Source organism: Globicephala melas, chromosome 14 (assembly GCF_963455315.2).
Source record: "Globicephala melas chromosome 14, mGloMel1.2, whole genome shotgun sequence".
Classification (NCBI taxonomy): domain Eukaryota; kingdom Metazoa; phylum Chordata; class Mammalia; order Artiodactyla; family Delphinidae; genus Globicephala; species Globicephala melas.
The window spans coordinates 88044473-88063843 of NC_083327.1; the positions used below are offsets into that span (position 1 = coordinate 88044473).

General features: G+C 40.3%; 2 protein-coding genes across 13 annotated transcripts in view; one reads left to right on the forward strand and one right to left on the reverse strand.

Moving 5' to 3' along the window:
• Nucleotides 1-1751: 1751 nt before the first annotated feature.
• Nucleotides 1752-16464, reverse strand: DYNLT2 (dynein light chain Tctex-type 2). Its single transcript, XM_070043497.1, has 4 exons — nt 16335-16464; nt 7810-8016; nt 4867-5025; nt 1752-2826 (listed from the first exon to the last, which is right to left on the reverse strand). Exons 1-4 carry the CDS (start codon nt 16440-16442, stop codon nt 2716-2718), a joined length of 585 nt encoding a protein of 194 aa, XP_069899598.1. The 5' UTR covers nt 16443-16464; the 3' UTR covers nt 1752-2715.
• A 73-nt stretch (nt 16465-16537) lies between these two features.
• The window catches only part of ERMARD (ER membrane associated RNA degradation), a 30267-nt gene continuing 27433 nt past the window's right edge, over nt 16538-19371 (forward strand). For 6 of the 12 annotated variants that reach the window (XR_009558851.1, XM_060283936.1, XM_030852905.2 and 3 more), the window contains exon 1: nt 16538-16604. Coding sequence is in view for 4 of the 12 variants with exons in the window: in XM_060283936.1 (XP_060139919.1) it covers nt 16599-16604 (6 nt within the window). In the remaining 8 variants the exon portion in view is untranslated. Of the gene's footprint in view, nt 16605-16711; nt 17334-17357; nt 18953-19371 lie in introns of those variants that run through there. The other 6 variants (XM_060283939.2, XM_060283940.2, XM_060283942.1 and 3 more) reach the window with 3 other exon arrangements.

The following is a 19371-nucleotide window of genomic DNA, read 5'->3' on the forward strand; positions in this document are numbered from 1 at the left end:
TATTTACGTAGTGACTTGAGGACTGAAGAGCTGGCTGAGGAGTTTGTACTTTATGAAGTTACTCACGGTTAATATACTGTGGTCACTGAAATGTGAACCATGTTGTTGGGGGACTGGTGTGATTCAACTAAACTGTAGTAGCTACAACTTGTGCAAAGCGAGAGCTGCCTTACTGGATGATTATCTACGTGGATATTGAAGTCACAAAGAATGACAGCAGGAGTTGAGTGGAGATGAAGCTTGCAATCCAGTAGCTCAGGTTTTCAAGAAATGAGAAGGAACAGGCCAGGGGACTAGTAGGCAGCAATGACACACAGAAGTAAAGAGCTGTATATCCAGATAGCATAAATTTCCAGGAGCCTGAGCTTTTTAGTCAGTGGGGTTGCCTACCTACCTCCTGGCTCTGAGGCATTAGCGATGAGGGATGAGAGAAAAACTAGCTTTTACTTGAGAGGGCTGCAGTGGGACTCTTCCTCAGGGAAAAGTCAGGTCCTTGTTAAGGAAAGAAACTCGGAATGCATCTGGAGGAGCGGGTGGGATGACAGAGGAGTTCTGTGAACCATGTAAACGATGGTCAATAACCTGCTATAAAGCTTTGAGAAGCAGGGGATCAGATTGGGGGTATTCAGATTTCTGTGGTGACATATGTTGAAAAAAACAATTAACACGTGAATAAATAAAAGAAGGACTATCGAAATAGTTGTGAGAGAGTGAGGACCCAGGCAAGAGATATCACAGCAGGTTTTTTTTTGAGGTGGACCATTTTTTAAAGTCTATTGAATTTGTTACAATATTGCTTCTGTTTTATGTTTTGGCTTTTCGGCCGCGGGTCATGTGGGATCTTAGCTCCCCCACCAGGGATGGAACCCTCACCCCCTGCATTGGAAGGGGAAGTGTGTTTTTGTTGTTGTTGTTGTTTGTTTTTTGCGGTGCGCGGGCCTCTCAGTGTTGTGGCCTCTCCCGTTGCGGGGCACAGGCTCCGGACGCGCAGGCTCAGCGGCCATGGCTCACGGGCCCAGCCGCTCCGCGGCATGTGGGATCTTCCCGGACCGGGCCACGAACCCGTGTCCCCTGCATCGGCAGGCGGACTCTCAACCACTGCGCCACCAGGGAAACCCGGAAGGGGGAGTCTTAACCACTGGACTGCCCAGGAAGTCCCAAGGGGATGATTTTGAGTCACTTCAAAAAAAAAAAACAGAATCCATAGAATTTAACAATTAAGTAGGAATGGGGGTTGGGACAAGGGCAAGAGAAAGCAGAACTGAAGGTAATTCTGAGCTGTCAAACTGAATGATAACAGGTAACATTTCATTTTGGTATGCTCCAGGGTTATGCTAAGTGCTGGGCATAAGTGCCTGACTATATATATTACCTCACTTAATTCACAAACCAACCCTAGGAGGAAGGCATAATTCTCACTTTACAAAGTCACGTTTATAAGCATCTGCTCTATACCAGGAAGTGTGCTTATCCTGAGGAGGTCATCATTGAGGTCATCATTGCTTAACAGAAGCCCTTCGTAGGTTTGTTATTACTGATTTTTCTGTGACCAAAGTTAGCAAACAATAAATCCTGTTTTAAAGATTCTTTGGGCTACAGCTATCATGTCTATGCTGTATAGTATGGAACTGCCAGTCCTGGATTATCCAACGCATTAAAACACACAAGTGAAAAGAAAACTCTCCTCTGTCTTTCTGTTTTCCTGTTTATAGATTATTCAACTAATCAGTATTTTTACTGTCCATTAAGTTTGGCATGCGTTTTCAAGTTCTGACTATAACTTGAAAATAGTATGAATTATCACAGACATTACTACTTGGCTCACCAAGCCCACCCCCTGCCTCCTTGCAGGAGAAGCCCCGATTGACAGTGGTGTCCATTCTCCACATGGCCGTGTGCTTCAGGGAAGGTGAGCTCCAACCCAGCTCAAGGAGTGAATCATGATGATAAAGCCATGAGAACATGGTTTAATTCTACCAAGTTAAACTCGTGTACATAGAATCTGAGGGGAGCGCAGGATGACAGAAAGAACCCGGATCCTTGATCAAATGCCTGAGAAATACAATTTTCTTCTTTTTAAAAAATAATTATGTTAGGTTTTTCGGTTCTTGCAGCTAAAAAGAGCTTAACTAATGGACTAGCAAATAGAAAGACTGCACACTTGGAAGTGTTTTGATTGGAGGGAGAGGTGTTAGGGAAGTATTAAATATATCAACATCTTTCTTTCAAACTTGGTGACTTCTTTCAAAAGAATGCATGTAGTATATTAAGATACCATTCAAAATATCTGCCTTTGGGAGTTTTCCAAAAATCTATCTTAACATTTACTTAATTTGACATTTTACAAGGTTGCATCATAATATCCTGTAGCAAATTCTAATTTTCTTAAACCTAACTAGGATGATAAATAATTCCCCCCTATTATAATCCATCATAAGCATTCATGTATTCGTATATATACATGAAAAAGGCATATACATATACCTCTTATACTTTTATACTTCGGGGTAATACAATGTTAATAAATATGATAACTAGTAAGTATAAAGGTAGAAATCCAGCTTTAACTTTGTTGTTAAAAGAATACAAGTAAGAAGCTTCAATTGGAGATATAAAAATATAGCTAATCAAAACTACTATGAGGTTCACAAATCTATAAATTTCATGTATTTTTGAAAAGTTGAGAAGTAAACACTCTTTAGTACATGTAACAAGCTATTCACAGTAAAGAGCAAATACTAAGGCCAATGCCACGTAAGTTTCAGTTTCGTGTTTCGCAGCAACCCAGCTGTCCCACGCAACATCCCAGATCCATCTGCTGGCAGTCTATGAGAGAAATGTTTAGAAGACCCACTTTAGATCGAACATGTTAAGTAGTAATTTTTAACTCTATACAATGTTTGATACTGTTTAGAAGATGCATCACTATCTCAGAAAGTTATATTTTAAAAGTAATTTGTCCAATTTTCCCTTTGCTGAAAAGACTTGACAGTGATGCTTCCTGGGTCCATCTTTTCTTTTACTGGAGCTGGTACGTTATCTAACACAGAATGACCCTCCCTTAGCAGAGAGTGTCCAGGGGCAGGAACAGGAGGCACTCTGTAATCTGGGTCTAGTAGTTCTGCATGCAGTACTACTCTGCGGTGTTATAGTCCGTAATAAGGAATTATTCTTCCCACCCTTAAAAGATTTTCGACTGAAAGTTTGTCTTGAAATTAAAAAATGGTATTGACTTTGTGAGCAGGCTGTTAAAAGAGAAACCCTAATTCCTTGCTTCACCTGCAAAGCCACACATAATCTTTTTCTGTGGTGGCTCTAAAATGGTCAAAAACCCTCTGTGGCATCTCCCATCAAGAGGCTGTCTATTTTTCCACCCTGTGAATATGAATTGGCCTTGGGACTTGCTCTGAGCAAAAGAATGTAACACTGCAACTTCCAAGAAAGGCCTTAAGAGGTCTTGTGCTCTCACCTCCTGGAATGCTGTGAGGAGCCCCGCATGTAAGGAAGCCCATTCAGTCCACTGGAGGATGATGGCTCCTGTGCAGGGGGACCCAGGTGCCCCAGCCAACAGCCAGCACCAACTGTCACACCTGTGAGTGAGGCTGTCGTGGACGTCTAGGTCCAGCCGAGTCACTGGATGGCTACCAGAGCATCCGTGAGACCAGCAGAAAATCTAAACAGCTAATCCAGGCTAAGCTGACCCACAGAATGGTGAGCAAATAGGCTGCTAAATTCTGGGGTGGGGCTACCTAAATACACCACAACCTCTCTGGTTATTAGTCAAGCACAGCGAGTTCGCCCATCTTAGCGTCTCTGCGCTCCGTGTTTTCTCTGCTTGGACATTCTCCCTGATCTTTGGCACGGCTGGTTTCTTCTTGTCATTCAGACATCAGAGGCCCTTCCCCGTCCCCAGACAATCCCAAGTAGTCACTCCGTCCGTGGAGCACTCGTCACTATCTAGAAGCGTCTCGCTCCCCGAGTGTGCACGTAGGCTGTGGTGTAATTCTGTCCTCCCCAGAGCCTTGCTGACTGCCCTGTGGGCGGCAGCCTTCCGCCCAGCCAAGTCCTCCTGCCAGGCTTCCTCATGGAGCCCCTCAGACTGTCCCACCCCACACACTCACGCTCAACTCGCTAGAAACGCACACAGCTCTCGGGGTATTGCAATCTTACTTGTAAGTAATAGTAATAAGCCTTTCTCATGTAGGAATTGCTCAATAAATATTTATTGAATAAAAAAAATAAGCCTTTCTGTTTATTGAGGACTCTGGGCTGGGCACTCTGTTAAGGATTTTAATACGGATAAGCAAGTAGGTTTTATCGTCCCCATTCTACAGAAGAAAAAACTATGTCCAGGCCAGAGGCAGTGTGTGTTGCTGCCAGGATTCACATCCAGGCCAACTGGACGCTAAAACCTAGGCTATTACATTCTCTGTATCATTTTATTTTCTTACACTCTAAACTGTGTTGCTTTATTTTCTTGACTGGAGTAAAAACTCCTTGGCAATCATGGTCCATGTCATATAATTTTCTGTATTTTCCTCAGTACCTATACCTATTATTTAGTGCCCTAAATCAATTTACTGGTTAATCAATTATTAAATGACATTAAATTGTCAAAACTGTTATGGTCAAGGAACAGAATACCCATACAATTTAATAAATTATTAACAGAAAATTACCATTTCTAGCTTAGTATTTTTCAAATAATTCATAGTGAAAGAAAATATAGTTCACATAATTATCCTTTCAGTCAAGATGCACCTCAGGATCTGGAAGTGCCTTTGAGACATTGCAATAAATATCAAGTCACTTAGAGGGGAGACCTCATAGTTGAACTTGGTAGATGCTGATCAGTGAGGTACTTACATTGATTGCCTGACCCGTCTTTTGAATGAGTAATACTTTTATAATGAACTTATAACGGTGGAACCCAAATTCTTTGACTGCTAACAATATGCGATCTGCTAATTCAAGCGACAAATGAGAGAAGACTTTGTCATCATATTTGACATCTTTAAGATTTTCCTTTAAAAAAATTAAGAAAAATATTTTAATTTTCAAACCAAATATTTTCTAAACAAAAATTGAAGTAGAAAATGTGTCTGATTAATACATATAACTTTTTGAAAAACATACATATTTCTAACCAAGTAATATTAAATGGTTGATATGTTTACCAATTTATTTCAATAATAATTTTGAAGAAAATTTAGTTTTATTTATTTACTTATTTTTTAATATTTGGCTGCATTGGGTCTTTGTTGCTGTGCGTGGGCTTGCTCTAGTTGCAGGGAGCAGGGGCTACTCTTCGTTGTGGTGCCCGGGCCTCTCATTGAGGTGGCTTCTCTTGTTGCAGAGCATGGGCTCTAGGCATGCGGGCTTCAGCAGTTGTGGTGCGTGGGCTCAGTAATTATGGCTCACGGGCTCTAGAGCACAGGCTCAGTAGTTGTGGCACATGGGTTTAGTTGCTCCACAGCATGTGGAATCTTTCCAGACCAGGACTTGAACCTGTGTCCCCTGAATTGGCAGGTGGATTCTTAACCACTGCACCACCAGGGAGGCCCTAGTTTGGTTTCTAAATTATGTTCAGTTGCCCTTCATTAGCAACCCTTAAGCTTAAGTTTTCCTTTACTAGATTACTGTGCCAAGCAGTTACTAGGGAGACACAAGAGGAATTTTAAAACAAAGCTTCTAGGAATTCTTAGGTAGAGAATCTTAAATGTTTTTCAAATTTATGTATTTGCTAAAATTCAGGAGCAGAGCCTGCATTATGTTTTTCCTGTCTCTTTTTTTGGCCACGTGGCACGTGGGATCTTAGTTCCCCGACCAGGGATCAAACCCACACCCCCTGCATTGGAAGGGCAGAGTCTTAACCACTGGACAACCAGGGAAGTCCCTATTCCTGTCTTCTTGTCTCCACAAATTAAAGGCCACTTCTTTCTAATTCTGCTTCTATGGCTTCTCACTCTACTGCTTTTTTCTGTGGCCTCCAGGAGAATATCAAGGAAATCAAAGATTTCTCATGTTTGTTACTAAATTAATATATAGCTGGGGGCAGGCGGGGAGACAGATGTGGGCCATGAAGGACTACATTTTCCTACAAACCATAAGCAGACCTGAACCAGCTGGTGAGCAGGTGGTGCCTGGCTTTGATTAACTGACTCAGACCAATGATAAATTAACCAATGTTCTGAGTTCTAATGACAACAAATGGATGCCTACCTGGTAATTTTCTAGGCAAGTAAAACCAAATAAATTACCCATTTTTTGGTTTTGGTTCCCTCCTAGAATGGTTCTGGATCTAAACTGGGTCTAGAAGAATTTAGTTCCTTCAGGCAATTGGCTCAATCTTTTGGACACTTAGCGACATCCATTCTCCCTTCTGAATCTGCCTAAGAGATCCCAGGCTTTATCTACATTAAGTGTTCATTTTTAATAAATAAAGAGCACGTGCTATAGGAAGATACCTATAAGCTCCATCAGTATATACTGTTTCTGTGTCTAGAACTGTGTTCAATGCTCCCTAAACGCAAAGGAAAATCCCCGGCCTCTCTATGACCCCTAGCCTTCCACCTATATTTCCAATTAGCTGTTCCAGACCCCATCATGCTCAATGCAGTTCTATAAGCTATCACATGCAAACACAATTTGAAATTCTACTATAGTCAATAAACTTGAACTCAGTCTATGTAGTAGGGCTGAGTGACACACCAAAATGTATACTCAATCACAAATGCTTGCTATTAGTGTTTAGATCAGAGAATTAATAATTATTTTATTGTATTGAATTTATTTCCTGAAGTTATGAGCCATAATATCTTTACCAAATATTATCTGATAATTATTAATTCAGCTTAGAAATGTATCTATGTCTATGGTGGTGGAGGGAGGTTGGAGGGTGGGTTTCCTAAATATTCTTCCGTATTAATAAAGGTTAATTCATTTAAGAATTAACTTTGATACAATTAAAGGGCCATTAATCATTTATACAGAATAAACTAAACATATGCTTTCTTCCCAATAGCTAGCTTACATCAGTGATTACTAAAGGAGTGCATCTTGTAAATTAGAGGTGGGGGAGGGAGATTAGGCTGGGTAGAGTCCCACAAAGGGAATCTGGTCATCAGAAAAATCCTGGGTGCCTGGTGCCCAAAGGTGAAAAGGGGATTCAGAAAAAGTGGTCCCTTAAACAAACATTCTATAATTAAAGTTTTTAATTTGGCCCTTTATTAGGAAAGATGGTGAAGGGAATTCTTTCCATCTGAACCATGTAGTCTTCAGATACCAACACTAGCATAATTAATATTGGTATTCGTATTACAGTATTAATTTTGTAAAATTGAAGAAGCTTTGTTGGACTAGCCTGAAAACTTGTGTCTGAGTTTCACACTGTCCTAAATGAACTTTAGATTCCAGCTGGTTTAATGAAGAAGAAAACCGACGCATAAATTGGGGACTGCCTGTTCTTAAGATGTTTTAGCGTCATCATGAATCAATTTTTCACACATACTCAATATGTGTTCTTTAATTCATTCCTCCAAATACGGGAGACACATGGAACCTGAAGGATAAATAATTTATGGATAATTAAGAATTAAATGAAATACCAAAAGAATATTCCTTTTGGTCTAGCTTTAATCATAGCATCAACATGAAGATTATTGAGTATGACTCCAAAGTACTTTCATATTTTCAGAGATAAAAGCTACAAAAAAATCAATCAGGGTAACTATATGGCCATAAATCTTAATATAGTTTATCAAACCCCCAAAGCTAAGATATTACTATCATATGTATCTATCAACCTACCTTTAATATCTGCTGGACTTTCGCTTCTACTGAATAAGCCTGGAATTTTTTCAATGGCTCCATTCTATATGAATTAGCAAACTTTAGTTTGGCCAGGGTACTCTTCCATTCTTTACCTATGTCAGCAATTGCGTCATCAAATGGTGGCTCTACGTACTGAACATCATGAATTGATTCTCTCAGTCTTTCTTTTAAAATCTGTGCATACTGAAAGGAGGGAGAGAGAGACAGAGAGAGAGAGATTACTTTTTTAATTGTAAAATGAAATTTCGTTTTTAAGAACCCTGGTGCAATGGGACAGGACTGACACAAAGCTTGGAAATCCATTATAAGACTTCAATGATTATGTGGTTGCTAAATCCTAGATTCATTTCTGGCTATCAATTTGGTAAAAGAAGAAAAAAGAATATAGCTATCATCTATCTATTTATCTATAAACAGAAATACACACAAACACAAATTTGAATGCATATATTTAGAACATCCATGGAAGATGCAAAAGAACTAGAAACAAGAGTGGCCCCTGAGAGGGCAACTGAGTGGCTAGAAGACTGGTATGTAAGGAAAACCTTTCATGTTCCCTGCCCTGACATTATGAAAATATTATCCTTTATTGTCTTCTTATAATTTTATCTTTGAATAAATAATACAATTATTTACATAACACATTTCTAAGTCTTAAATTGAAAAGATAACAAAAGTGTATTGATTTGGTATATACATCTTTCTGTGCTTTTTACATTCAACATTTATTGCCTGACATTCAACCTGTCTTAAAGAACTACTTATTTAGTGGCTACTACGCTTCAGTTAAGTACTCTAGGCTCTGAAGTTACAGTGGTGAACTTCATTATAATAACCAGGAATTAATTGTTTTACTTGTATTAACTCATAATCAAGGACTCTGCACTCATGGAGTTATCCTTCTAGTGGGGAGGAGGACAGACAATAAAAACGTATATACGGTAATGAATAAGCCAATTTAAATAGTGGTAATTGGTATACAAATAAAACCACATGACTTGATAGAAACTCATCATGAGGGCCTAATTTGGACTGAATAGTTGGAGACGTCCCTTCAGTCCGGTTTGGGCTGAAGTCTAAAAGGAACAGGGAATAGGAAGGACAAAGAACATGTTCTGAGAATAGACGTGTGTTTGGTGTGTCTGGATCGTTTAGAGTGAGGAAAATAGTAGTAACAGAATAAGGTTAAAAAGGTATCATGGGGCTTCTCTGGTGGCGCAGTGGTTAAGAATCCACCTGCCAATGCAGGGGAAATGGGATCGAGTCCTGCTCCCACTTGGCGCGGAGCAACTAAGCTCATGCGCCACAACTACTGAGCCCGAGCACCTAGAGCCCATGCTCCGCAACGAGAAGCCACCGCAATGAGAAGCCCACGCACCGCAATGAAGAGTAGCCCCGCTCGCCGCATCTAGAGAAAGCTCGCGCATAGCAACGTAGACCCAACGCAGCCAAATATAAATAAATAAAATAAATACATTAAAAACAAAAAGGTATCATGCAGGACTAAGAGTTTGAAAAGGAATTTGAAACTTATTCTCAGAACAATGAGGAGCCAGTGGAAGGATTTAAACGGGCAAGTGATATTTTCTAGTTTACAGTTTTAAAAGATTATTGTGGCTGCTGTATGGTGAATAGATTAGAGGGAGATCAGGGTCTGAGGTAATAATTTATAGTTTAAAATACTTGTTTATAAATAATGTTAATGATAAATAACTTCGTAAGTGTACAATAGCGTTTCAAACCAGGAACATGGTTTGCTTCTGCATTTACAGAAGAACTTTTATTTACAATTAATTTTTTATATTACAAGAATTTCTTTCAATTTATTCTGAAGCATTAATTCCTGTGATATTCTTTCAATGTCCCATTTAAGGTGATTTAAAAACACATTTTATGTTTTTAGGAGTTGTATAACATAAAAATACCATTGTTCCCTACTAAAATTTTATTAATTTTAATGTTTATTACATCTTGATTTTCCTACAGTTCTACATATTTCTATCACTCCTCTTCATTTTTCACACCTTACTTCATAGACCAGTAGTTTAAAGTGTATACATTAAACATCATATTCCCAGGAATACTATGGGAAAATATTTATTCTCTACCATTGATGTTTCTATGTGGCAGAAACTTATGGAGCAATAGTTCCCCTTCTTTGCCCTCTGATTTGTTCCTCTCTGAGGGAGCTTATGCGATAAGCAAGTTAGGAAGAGGAAGAGCATGTTTAGTGCAGAATCTCCCCACCTCTCCTCTTGACATCTAATTATAAGTAGTACATATTTTCTGTTCCACCACTGCATATGCTTTACAGAGATAGGACATCATCTTAGATATATGTCATCATCCAGCTAGACCCATGACTGGGTGAGCTGCTTTAATTTAGGTAGAAATGTTACCAATTTCCATCCTATTTTTCATCCCTAATGGTTTGTTAATACGGTGAGTTACATTGATTTTTGAATGTTAAACCAACCTTGCATTCCTGGAATAAACCACACTTGAGCATATTATTATTATTATTTTACTGAAGTTTGTACCTTTTAACCCCCTTCACCCATTTTGCCCACCCTCCAGCCCTTTCCCCACACCCCAACCTCTGGCAACCACCAATCTGTTCTGTGCATCTGTGAGCTTCCACATATAAGAGAGATCATATGGCATTTGTCTTTCTCTGACATTTCATTTAACATAATGCACTTGAGACGCATCCATGTTTTTGCAAATGGCAAGATTTCACTCTTTTTTGTATATATACACCATATCTTCTTCATTCATTCACTCATCATTGGACATTCAGGTCATTTCCATATCTTGGCTACTGAAAATAATGCTGCAATGAACATGAGGGTGCATATATCTTTTTGAATTAGTGTTTTTGTTTTCTTCAGATAAATACCCAGAAGTGGAATTACTGGATCACATGGTAGTCCTATTTTTAACTTTTTGAGGAACCTCTCTACTGTTTTCCATAGTGGCTGCATGAATTTACATTCCCACCAACAGTGCACAAATGTTTTTTCTCTACATCCTCACCAACACTTATCTCTTGTCTTTTTGTTAACAGCCATTCTAACAGTTGTGAGTTTTGATATGAAACTTTCCTGATGATTAGTAATGTTGAGCATATTTTCATGTACCTGTTGGCCATCTGTATGTCTTTTTTGGAAAAATACCTATTCAGATCTTCTGCCCACTTTTTTCATCAGATTTTTTTTTGGAATTGGAATTGGAATTTTGATAGGGATTGTATTATATTAAATCTGTAGGTTCTTTTGATACTATGGAAATGTTAACAATATTAATTCTTCCAATCCATGAGCATGAAATATACTTCTATTATGTCTTCAATTTTTTTTCATCAATGTTTTACAGTTTTTAGTGGACAGGTCTTTCACCTCCTTGGTTAAATTTATTTCTAAGTATTTTATTCTTTTTGATGCAATCATAAATGAGATTGTTTTCTTAATTTCTCTTTCTGATAGTTCATTATTAGCACATAGAAACCCAACAGAATTTCTTATATTGATTTTGTGTCCTGCCACTATACTGGATTTGTTTTTTAATTCTAATGTTTTTTTTTTTTTGGTAGAGTCTTTAGGATTTTCTATATATAATATCATGTCATATACAAAAAGCAACAATTTTGCTTCTTCCTTTCCAACTTGAATGCCTTTAATTTCTTTTTCTTACCTAATTGTTCTGTCTAGAAATTCCAGGACTATGTGAATAAAAACAGCAAAAGTGAGCATCCTTGTCTTTTTCCTGACCTTACAGGAAAAGCTTAGTTTTTCCATTATTTTATGTTAGCTGTAGGCTTTTGATATACAGCCTTTATTATGCTGAGGTACATTCCCTCTATAACCACTTTGTTGAGAGTTTTTTTAAAAAACCATAAATGGGTGTTAATTTTTGTCAAATCTTTTTGTGCATCTATTTGAATGATCGAGATTTTTATCCTTCATTTTGTTAATGTGGTGTATCACACTAATTGATTTGCAGATGTTGAACCATCCTTGCATCCCTGGAACAAATTCCCTTTGATCGTGCTGTATTATCTCTTTAATGTGCTATTGAATTCAGTTTGCTAATATTTTGTTGAGGATTTTTCCATCTATGTTCATCAGGAATACTGGCCTATAATTTTCTTTTCTTGTGGTGTCCTTGGCTGGTTTTGGTATTAGGGTAATGTTGGCCTTGAAAATGAGTTTGGAAGTGTTCCCTCCACTTCTATTTTTTGGAAGAGTTTGAGAAGGATTGGTATTAATTCTTATTTTAGTATTTGGTAGAATCCACCAGTGAGGCCATCTGATCCTGGACTTTTGTTTTAGGTAGGTTTTTGATTATTGATTCAATCTCCTCACTAGTAATCAGTCAATTCAGATTTTTTCTTTCTTCATGACTCAGTCTTGGAAGGTTGTATGTTTCTAGTAGTTTATCCATTTCTTCTAGGTTGTCCAACTAGTTGGCATAGTGATCTCTTATGATCTTTTGTATTTCTGTGGTATCAATTTTAATTTCTTCTCTTTAATCTCTGATTTTATTTATTTGAGTTTTCTCTCGAGTCTTGGTCAGTTTGTCCCCTCTCCTCACTTAGGGACTCCAAAGACAATAAAAGTTTTTGCCTGAAATTTCCCATAGCTCATGTCAGATTTTCTATTGCTGTCTCTAAATTCACTAAGCCTGCTCTGCAGTGTCAAATCTGCTGTTAATTCCACTGTTTATTTTACATTTCCAACATTATATTTTTCACCTGTAGAGGTCTGATTTGGATTTACCACGCTTAATCTTTTCTGATTTTTTAAAAAAAATATTTATTTATTTGGCTGTGCCCAAGTCTTAGCTGCAGCAGGCGGGATCTTTGTTGCCACAGGCAGGATCTTTGTTGCCACATGCAGGATCTTCAATGAGGCATGCAGAATCCTTAGTTACAGCATGCAGGATCCTTAGTTGTGGCACGTGGGATCTAGTTCCCCGATCAGGGATCGAACCCAGGCCCCCTGCATTGGGAGCATGGAGTCTTAACCACTGGACCACCAGGGAAGTCCCTCTCCTCATTCTTGAATAGAACATACTAACTCTTTTATAATATCAGTATTTTATAACTGCTTTAATGTGATGAAAACTAATATAATACAATAACTATTTTATAATAACCACTTTAGTGTCCTTTTATACTATCTTTTTATCATTTCTGGGTGTTTTGTTTCTTCTCTCCATTTTGAGTTGTACTATTCTGCTTCTTTGAAGGTATGCTAATTAAATACCAGATATTGTGAATCTTACCTTCCATTTTTGCTGTATATTTTTGTATTCCCACATGCATTCTTGAGCTTTCTTCTAGAATGTAGCAACTTGGAAACATTGTAATCCTCCTCAGACTTATTACGAGGCAATTTAAAATCCAATTTAAGCTTTGATAGGCTGAACTAGAGAAAACCCTAAGTCTAGGGTCTTTTTCCCCCAATACTTAGACAATACACTTCTTAGCACTCTAACCAATGCCCTATGATTTACATGGTTTTCCATTCTTACTGGTGGGAAAAAAAAAAAACTATTTTGTGTGAGTCCAAGGATTTTTTTCTGTTTCTTTTGGGTGGTTCTTTCTCTAGCCACACCTGACTTCCTCACCAGATGCACTGATGTACTAAGCTGAAGACTTGAGGAAAATCCTCTGCAGATCTTGGGAACTGTTTGTACAGCTCTCTCCTCTCTAATACTCTGCTCTTATATCACCCTGAACTACCCTGACTCCCAAATCATTCTCAACTAAGGGAGACATCTCCATAAGGTATGGGCTGGAAGCCCTCACCAGGCAGTACATTAGGGGAAATCTTGGGGCTCACCTTTCTTGTTTGTAATCTCTCAAAGATCACAATCCTGTCTTGCCTTACATCCAGCCAGTGGAAATAAGTACTTCATACATTTTGTGTAATTTTCTGTAGTTTCTGGTAGGAGTTGGCTTCTAGTAGAAGTCCTTAATCAGAAATAAACCTGCTGTTTTAATCATCTGTCAGACTGCTTTATGTTTTAGTTGTGGAAGAGAAGCATTATAGCTCCCCAAACCTCTTAAAAATGAAATCTTTATTTTGTTCTTTTTGATTAATAGAATGCTTCTCCAGGGTACTGCCATCTTCTTTTCCTCTCACAATACACCCAAGGGATACAACTATATTATATCATTAATAGTGGCTCTCAACTGCAATGAATTCCTTGGGGATAGGGCATGCATTTGTGGTTTAAAAATAACAATCAGAGATCCTAATATGCTGAAAACTCACATCTCTGCCATTTCTTCCATATATATATTGGCTTTCTGATTTAGTATTCTCTTTATTAAGAGTATTTTATCTCTTAATTAAGGAAAAATCTTTGTAGTCACTTCCAAAACTTAGAAATAGGCTTTAAATATGAAGAACTTTTTGGTATCTACTAAAACAATCTGAGTTTAATTATTTAACCTATTGATATGGCATTTCCTTATGTTGAGCCTACAATCCTAGAAAAAAAAGAGCATGGTCATGAGATGCCATTACATTAATGTATTTCTAAAACCTGTTTGCTAGTATTAAAGATTTTCAAATGTACGTAGACAAGTGACACTAACCAAGTTTTCAATTTTCAGTAATTTGTTTATGGTTTTGGAATCTTTGGTTGCAAGCAATAAGCACGGAATTTTGTTAACCATATACATAACTAATTGGAAAGATATGGAGTAGCTCACAGAATGGAAGAGAAGCCTAAAGAGTCTGACACTTGAGGCAGTTCAGTATGCCGCCTTCAATTTAAATTAACCTCAATCATTTTCTTTAATTATTACAGGAAGAGTTCATCTAATCAGCCTAGTTTTGGTCTCATCCTCACCACAAAGTTAAGGAAGGTGACTGACAGTCCCACCAAAACTCTATCCAATAGGGAATTAGTTAATTCTCCAAAGGAAAACTGAGTTGCTACTAGTAGAAGAAAATAAATGGATGCACGAGAGAGAAAATCAAAAAACATTTATAACCATTAAATTGTGTGTCCTAATCTTTATTATGCTCAGGATCATGAGAATAATCAGCTACCTGAAAGTTAGGAATGACTAATTAGTGACTCACTGCCCTCAGGCACATTTAGTGAGCATTTGTGAAATCTTTTCTCAGTCTCTTCCCAATTCAAATTTCTTACCTGTAGAAGCCCAGATTTTAAAGGCAGCTATGGTTAATCACATTCATAGCAAATAAGCAAGAACTGCCTTGGTCCATGTTCCCTTTTCCCCAGATTCTGGCCTATATACCAAGTGAACCTATCTGTCGTCCCTCCTTTTGGATTCAGACTTCCTCACTTTTCAAGACTTCAGATCTTCAGTAGACAGTAAGTTTATAAAAGGCACCTCAAAATACAAATATTTTTCATTACTGCAGGCGACCTATCTTTTTCTCAGACTTATTACGAGGCAATACAACAAAGTTTCTGGGAGCATGAATTTAAAATCCAATATATTAAGGTTTCTGGCCTTGCTGTGCTTTTGCTTGGTTATGAGAACTTGCCCTATTTATTTTTCCTCCTTTTGTTTCTCTTTGCTCTGTAAAATGTAGACACCAAAGAGCAGTCATTAGAACCCTGAAATGTTGCCATGACTTTTTTTGGGGGGGGGGGTTGGGAAGGATTCTGTTATTTGAAATAAGGATCTTCAAAAATTAGTGTTTTGGGCTTCCCTGGTGGCGTAGTGGTTGAGAGTCCGCCTGCCGATGCGGGGGACGCGGGTTCGTGCCCCGGTCCGGGAAGATCCCACATGCCGCAGAGCGGCTGGGCCCGTGAGCCATGGCCGCTGAGCCTGCGCGTCCGGAGCCTGTGCTCCGCGGCAGGAGAGGCCACAACAGTGAGAGGCCCGCGTACCGCAAAAAAAAAAAAAAAATTAGTGTTTTGCCTATTATCTCTCCTTCATCCTGTTGATTACGGGTCCCATGAAGTAGGTATGAAAAGAAACAATTATAGGCAAGTGGACCAGAAGTCCCAGCTCTATGATTACAGTTTTGTACTGTAATGGTTTTCACACTATGCTCATACAGAAATCATGGTGTTACACCACCAATAAAACTGAATGTCATTTTGCATTAATTTCAGACAGTAAGTTAATGAACAGAATTATTTTCAATTTAACTTTCTCGTACGTTCCTCAAGTAGTGAGGCTGCTGCTGTTTACAAAAACTCAAAACATCTCATTGTTCTGCTTGTTATAACCAATCCAAATATTATTATTATTATTATTATTTTGAAGCACAGCACACGTACACCTACTTCTGGCTGGTAAAGCTGCGGTTTGTGTGGTGGCACTAAACACACTAAAATTACGTATTTCTGGGGAAAGCGCCTCTTAGGAAACCTGGGCTGAACAAATCTGAAGAGAACTGAAGAAGCTGTTTCAGTCAGTTAGCGCGGTGGTCTAGGGTCTACACCACAAAAGCCGGAGCTCTGCAGCCTAGGGGCTGGCCCTCGTCCCGAGTCTCCTCACTCACTGCCTCCTTCTCGAACATGCTAGGCCTCCTCTCTTTCCGAGGCATCATCAGCGGCTGCTGAGGCGCCGCGGCCGAGGGCGGTTTCCCACTCCAGCTCCGCTTCTCCATCGCGCAGGCTCTCGCGGACGATTTCCGCGACAGGGTTTCGCTCGCGCCTGCGCCGCGGGAGCCGGAAGTGCGCCGCAGGGAGGGCCGTGACGTAACGTGACGTGGCATGGCGTGGCTTGCGTCATCCCTCGGCGCCGTGGACAGGAGCCGTAAGTCATGGAGGTAGAGTTGCAGTCGCCGGTTCTCCTGAGCGCGCCCCTCGGGGTGCGGCGCGGGAAGCGCCGTCCGGGCCGCAGCCGGTGCCGCGGCGGAGGGCGGCCGTGCCTGCGCTGGGTGGCGCCTGCTGGACCCGTCCCGCCCCGCCCTCCTGCTTCTTGGCGCCGCCCGACCCCACGTCGTTCCTGGGGCTCGAGGTCCCGGCTGCAGTCCGCGAGGACGTGGTGTGGGGGCCGAGGGGACGCCTTGCACGCGTGTGGAGGCTCCGTGGCCGCGACAGCCACGGCCCGGAGCTGTTTACCGGGGCCGGGTCGTGCACGCACAACGCGCCGTTGGTTATAGTTTTTGTTCTGACTGGCTTTCGCCCCAAGGGAAGTTTTCGCTAGGTGGTACCCTGAGCAGTGTGGGAAGTATGTGTAGGAATACTCGCCTCTGGCTCACATTTGCAAGTCAGAATTACATTGGACATTTTTAGGCCATTTTGATAACGTAAAACTAAATCACAAGGGTCTCATTAACTGACCGTAGATCGGATTCAGTGGGGTTGCCTCAAAATAAGGATTTTACTTACATTCCTGCCTCGGGGAGTTCAATGTCAGTCATCTGTCAGCAGTTTTAGCACTAGCTGCTGCTTTCTGAGTACTGTGTGCCAGGTGCTTTTCAAGTATCATCTCTAATTACTGCAACCAGAGAAGGCGATAATATTTTGCACCGCTTTACAGTTAAAAGCCTCGGGTATGTTAAGTAACGTTTTCAAGGCAAGAGGTAAAGAGTCTGAGAAAGGATTCAAACTCAGATCATTCTAGCTGTCAAGCACAGGCCGTTTGCACTACCCCATGCTGCTCTGGACGAGACACTGAAGTATCAAAAAGGGCGTGGGAGGTGCACACACATGTACATAAACATGCAGGGTTTCTGGCTTCTGGGGGGGGGACAGGCATGTTCCTGAGTGTAATACACAGGATGATGTGTTTATTGTCATGAGTGACAGAGCATTGCAGCATCTAATGTTTGTTGATTTGAGGTTGGATTTTATTGTCCAACAGAGTATGGGCTTAAAAGTTAACCTAGAAGCCAACTTGTAGAATTGTATGTGTGTTGGTAGGGGTAGCATATAGCCATTCCTCAGATCTGAAGGTCTTGGAGACCTGGAGAGGTGTATTGCAGCTCAGGGTAGGAGGAGCCAATCATTCATGTAACTCTTATTTTTCATTTATTGTGTGCCAGGGTCTATGCTGTGTCCTGGGGTTACAGCATTGTATAAGGCGTGGTCTCTGTGCTCTAAGATCTTACTGTTTGGTTGAGTCTTAGGGACAAGTGTGTCGATCCAGTGCCTACAACCAAAAGGAACCCTTTTTACAACTTCAGGTGCCAAATCCAGGGCCCATTCTGCTAGTGGAGTAGATGGGCTTTTGTGCAGAAATATCATTTCTGTCTGTCACCTGTCACTCCAGAACTACAGCTCATTCCTTTAGAGTTCGAATCCTTTTTAAAAATGCAAGGAGTCCCTTTTGATGTGAATGTGACCTTTTAGAGTTATATTTCTGTGTTAGTCCAGAGACAAACCACACTAGTTTTTGCACTAAGATAATTTGGTATAAAGAGTTAACTAGGTAAAAATTGTTAACTAGTTATCTGAAAGGATAAAAAGGGATCTCTGCAAGTAGTATTGTGGACACGGCAGCTGCGGGAAGCAGTCACTCCCCCTAGGACTGAGGGAGCTAAGGGAAGTGGTCGGAATTTTAGAGCTTAGAAACTTAGAGGAGGGCCCCTGCCTGGCTGAAACTCAGGGGTCTAAGGAGGAAACTGTGCTGCCCAGCTACGTGTAAGGGCCTGGCAAGTCTGGGAAACAGAGTTCTGAAGGGAAGGCACTGACGCATGGTGGTGTGTCTGTGGTGGGCATTCGGTGGTAAAGCTGGGCCTACAGGTGTCGGGAAGACTGCAGACTGAGTTCAGCTGCTGCTGCAGGGCGGTGCTCAAAGGAATAGGAAGCGCACAGGAAGCCCCAGGCTGCAGGCAGCGGGAGCAAGTCCCCTCTCCCCTGCCGTCCCGCAGTGCTCCTAGGGGTGTGCACCGACTGGCTGAGCAGGTGTCCCAGAGGACCACTGAACATTCCACACGAGTCTCTCGGGCAGCACCTCACCTGCTAGGGCCTGAAAGGATTGGTTGACAGTCAGGCCTGAGAGGGGGAAGTGAAGCCTTTGGGGACAGGAATAGCGGGCAGGATAACAGGGTGATGCTGACCGGGATGGAGGAACTTAAGCTGGCTGGCTTCCAAATCAGGGAGCTGCCAGGACTTACTGATGTTAGAACACAGAGACCCCTGAACTTGGTACATCACATAAAGACCCCAGGTCAGTTTTAGACCTAGAATGTGATCTCTTTGCAGCTTTATAAGATGAGCTTCATGTAATGTCGGGAAAATTATGAAAATTTGGTTTTATTTAATCCTTCATGGAAAAGCAGTGTGGTGTGCTGCTTTTTACACCATATAGGGAGTCAGAGTTACGGTTTTTCCTTCTCTTTTAACTCATTATGCTTGATTTTCTGTTTTCCCACTCCTCATTAAAAAATGCTTATTTTGATAACTTTGGGATAGCAAAAGAATGCTGAAAGGAATAAGGCACTATCCATAAAATATACTGAGCTTCTGTAAATTCTTAAATACTATGATTAATAAAGTAATTAAAAATCTTTAAGCATTTACTTGGAAATATTTGCATAAATAATCTTTAGTTAACATTTAATCACAATGTTTTAATCATATAGTTCT

Bases quoted from the DNA above. Each gene is read 5' to 3' on its own strand.
- DYNLT2 (XM_070043497.1), bottom strand. From the start codon at position 16,442: ATGGAGAAGCGGAGCTGGAGTGGGAAACCGCCCTCGGCCGCGGCGCCT. The intron at 8,017-16,334 runs GTGAGTGAGGAG...CCCTCCTTTCAG, and splicing joins GCATGTTCGAGAAGGAGGCA to TATGCACAGATTTTAAAAGA. The intron at 5,026-7,809 runs GTAGGTTGATAG...ATTTTTTTAAAG, and splicing joins AAGTCCAGCAGATATTAAAG to GAAAATCTTAAAGATGTCAA.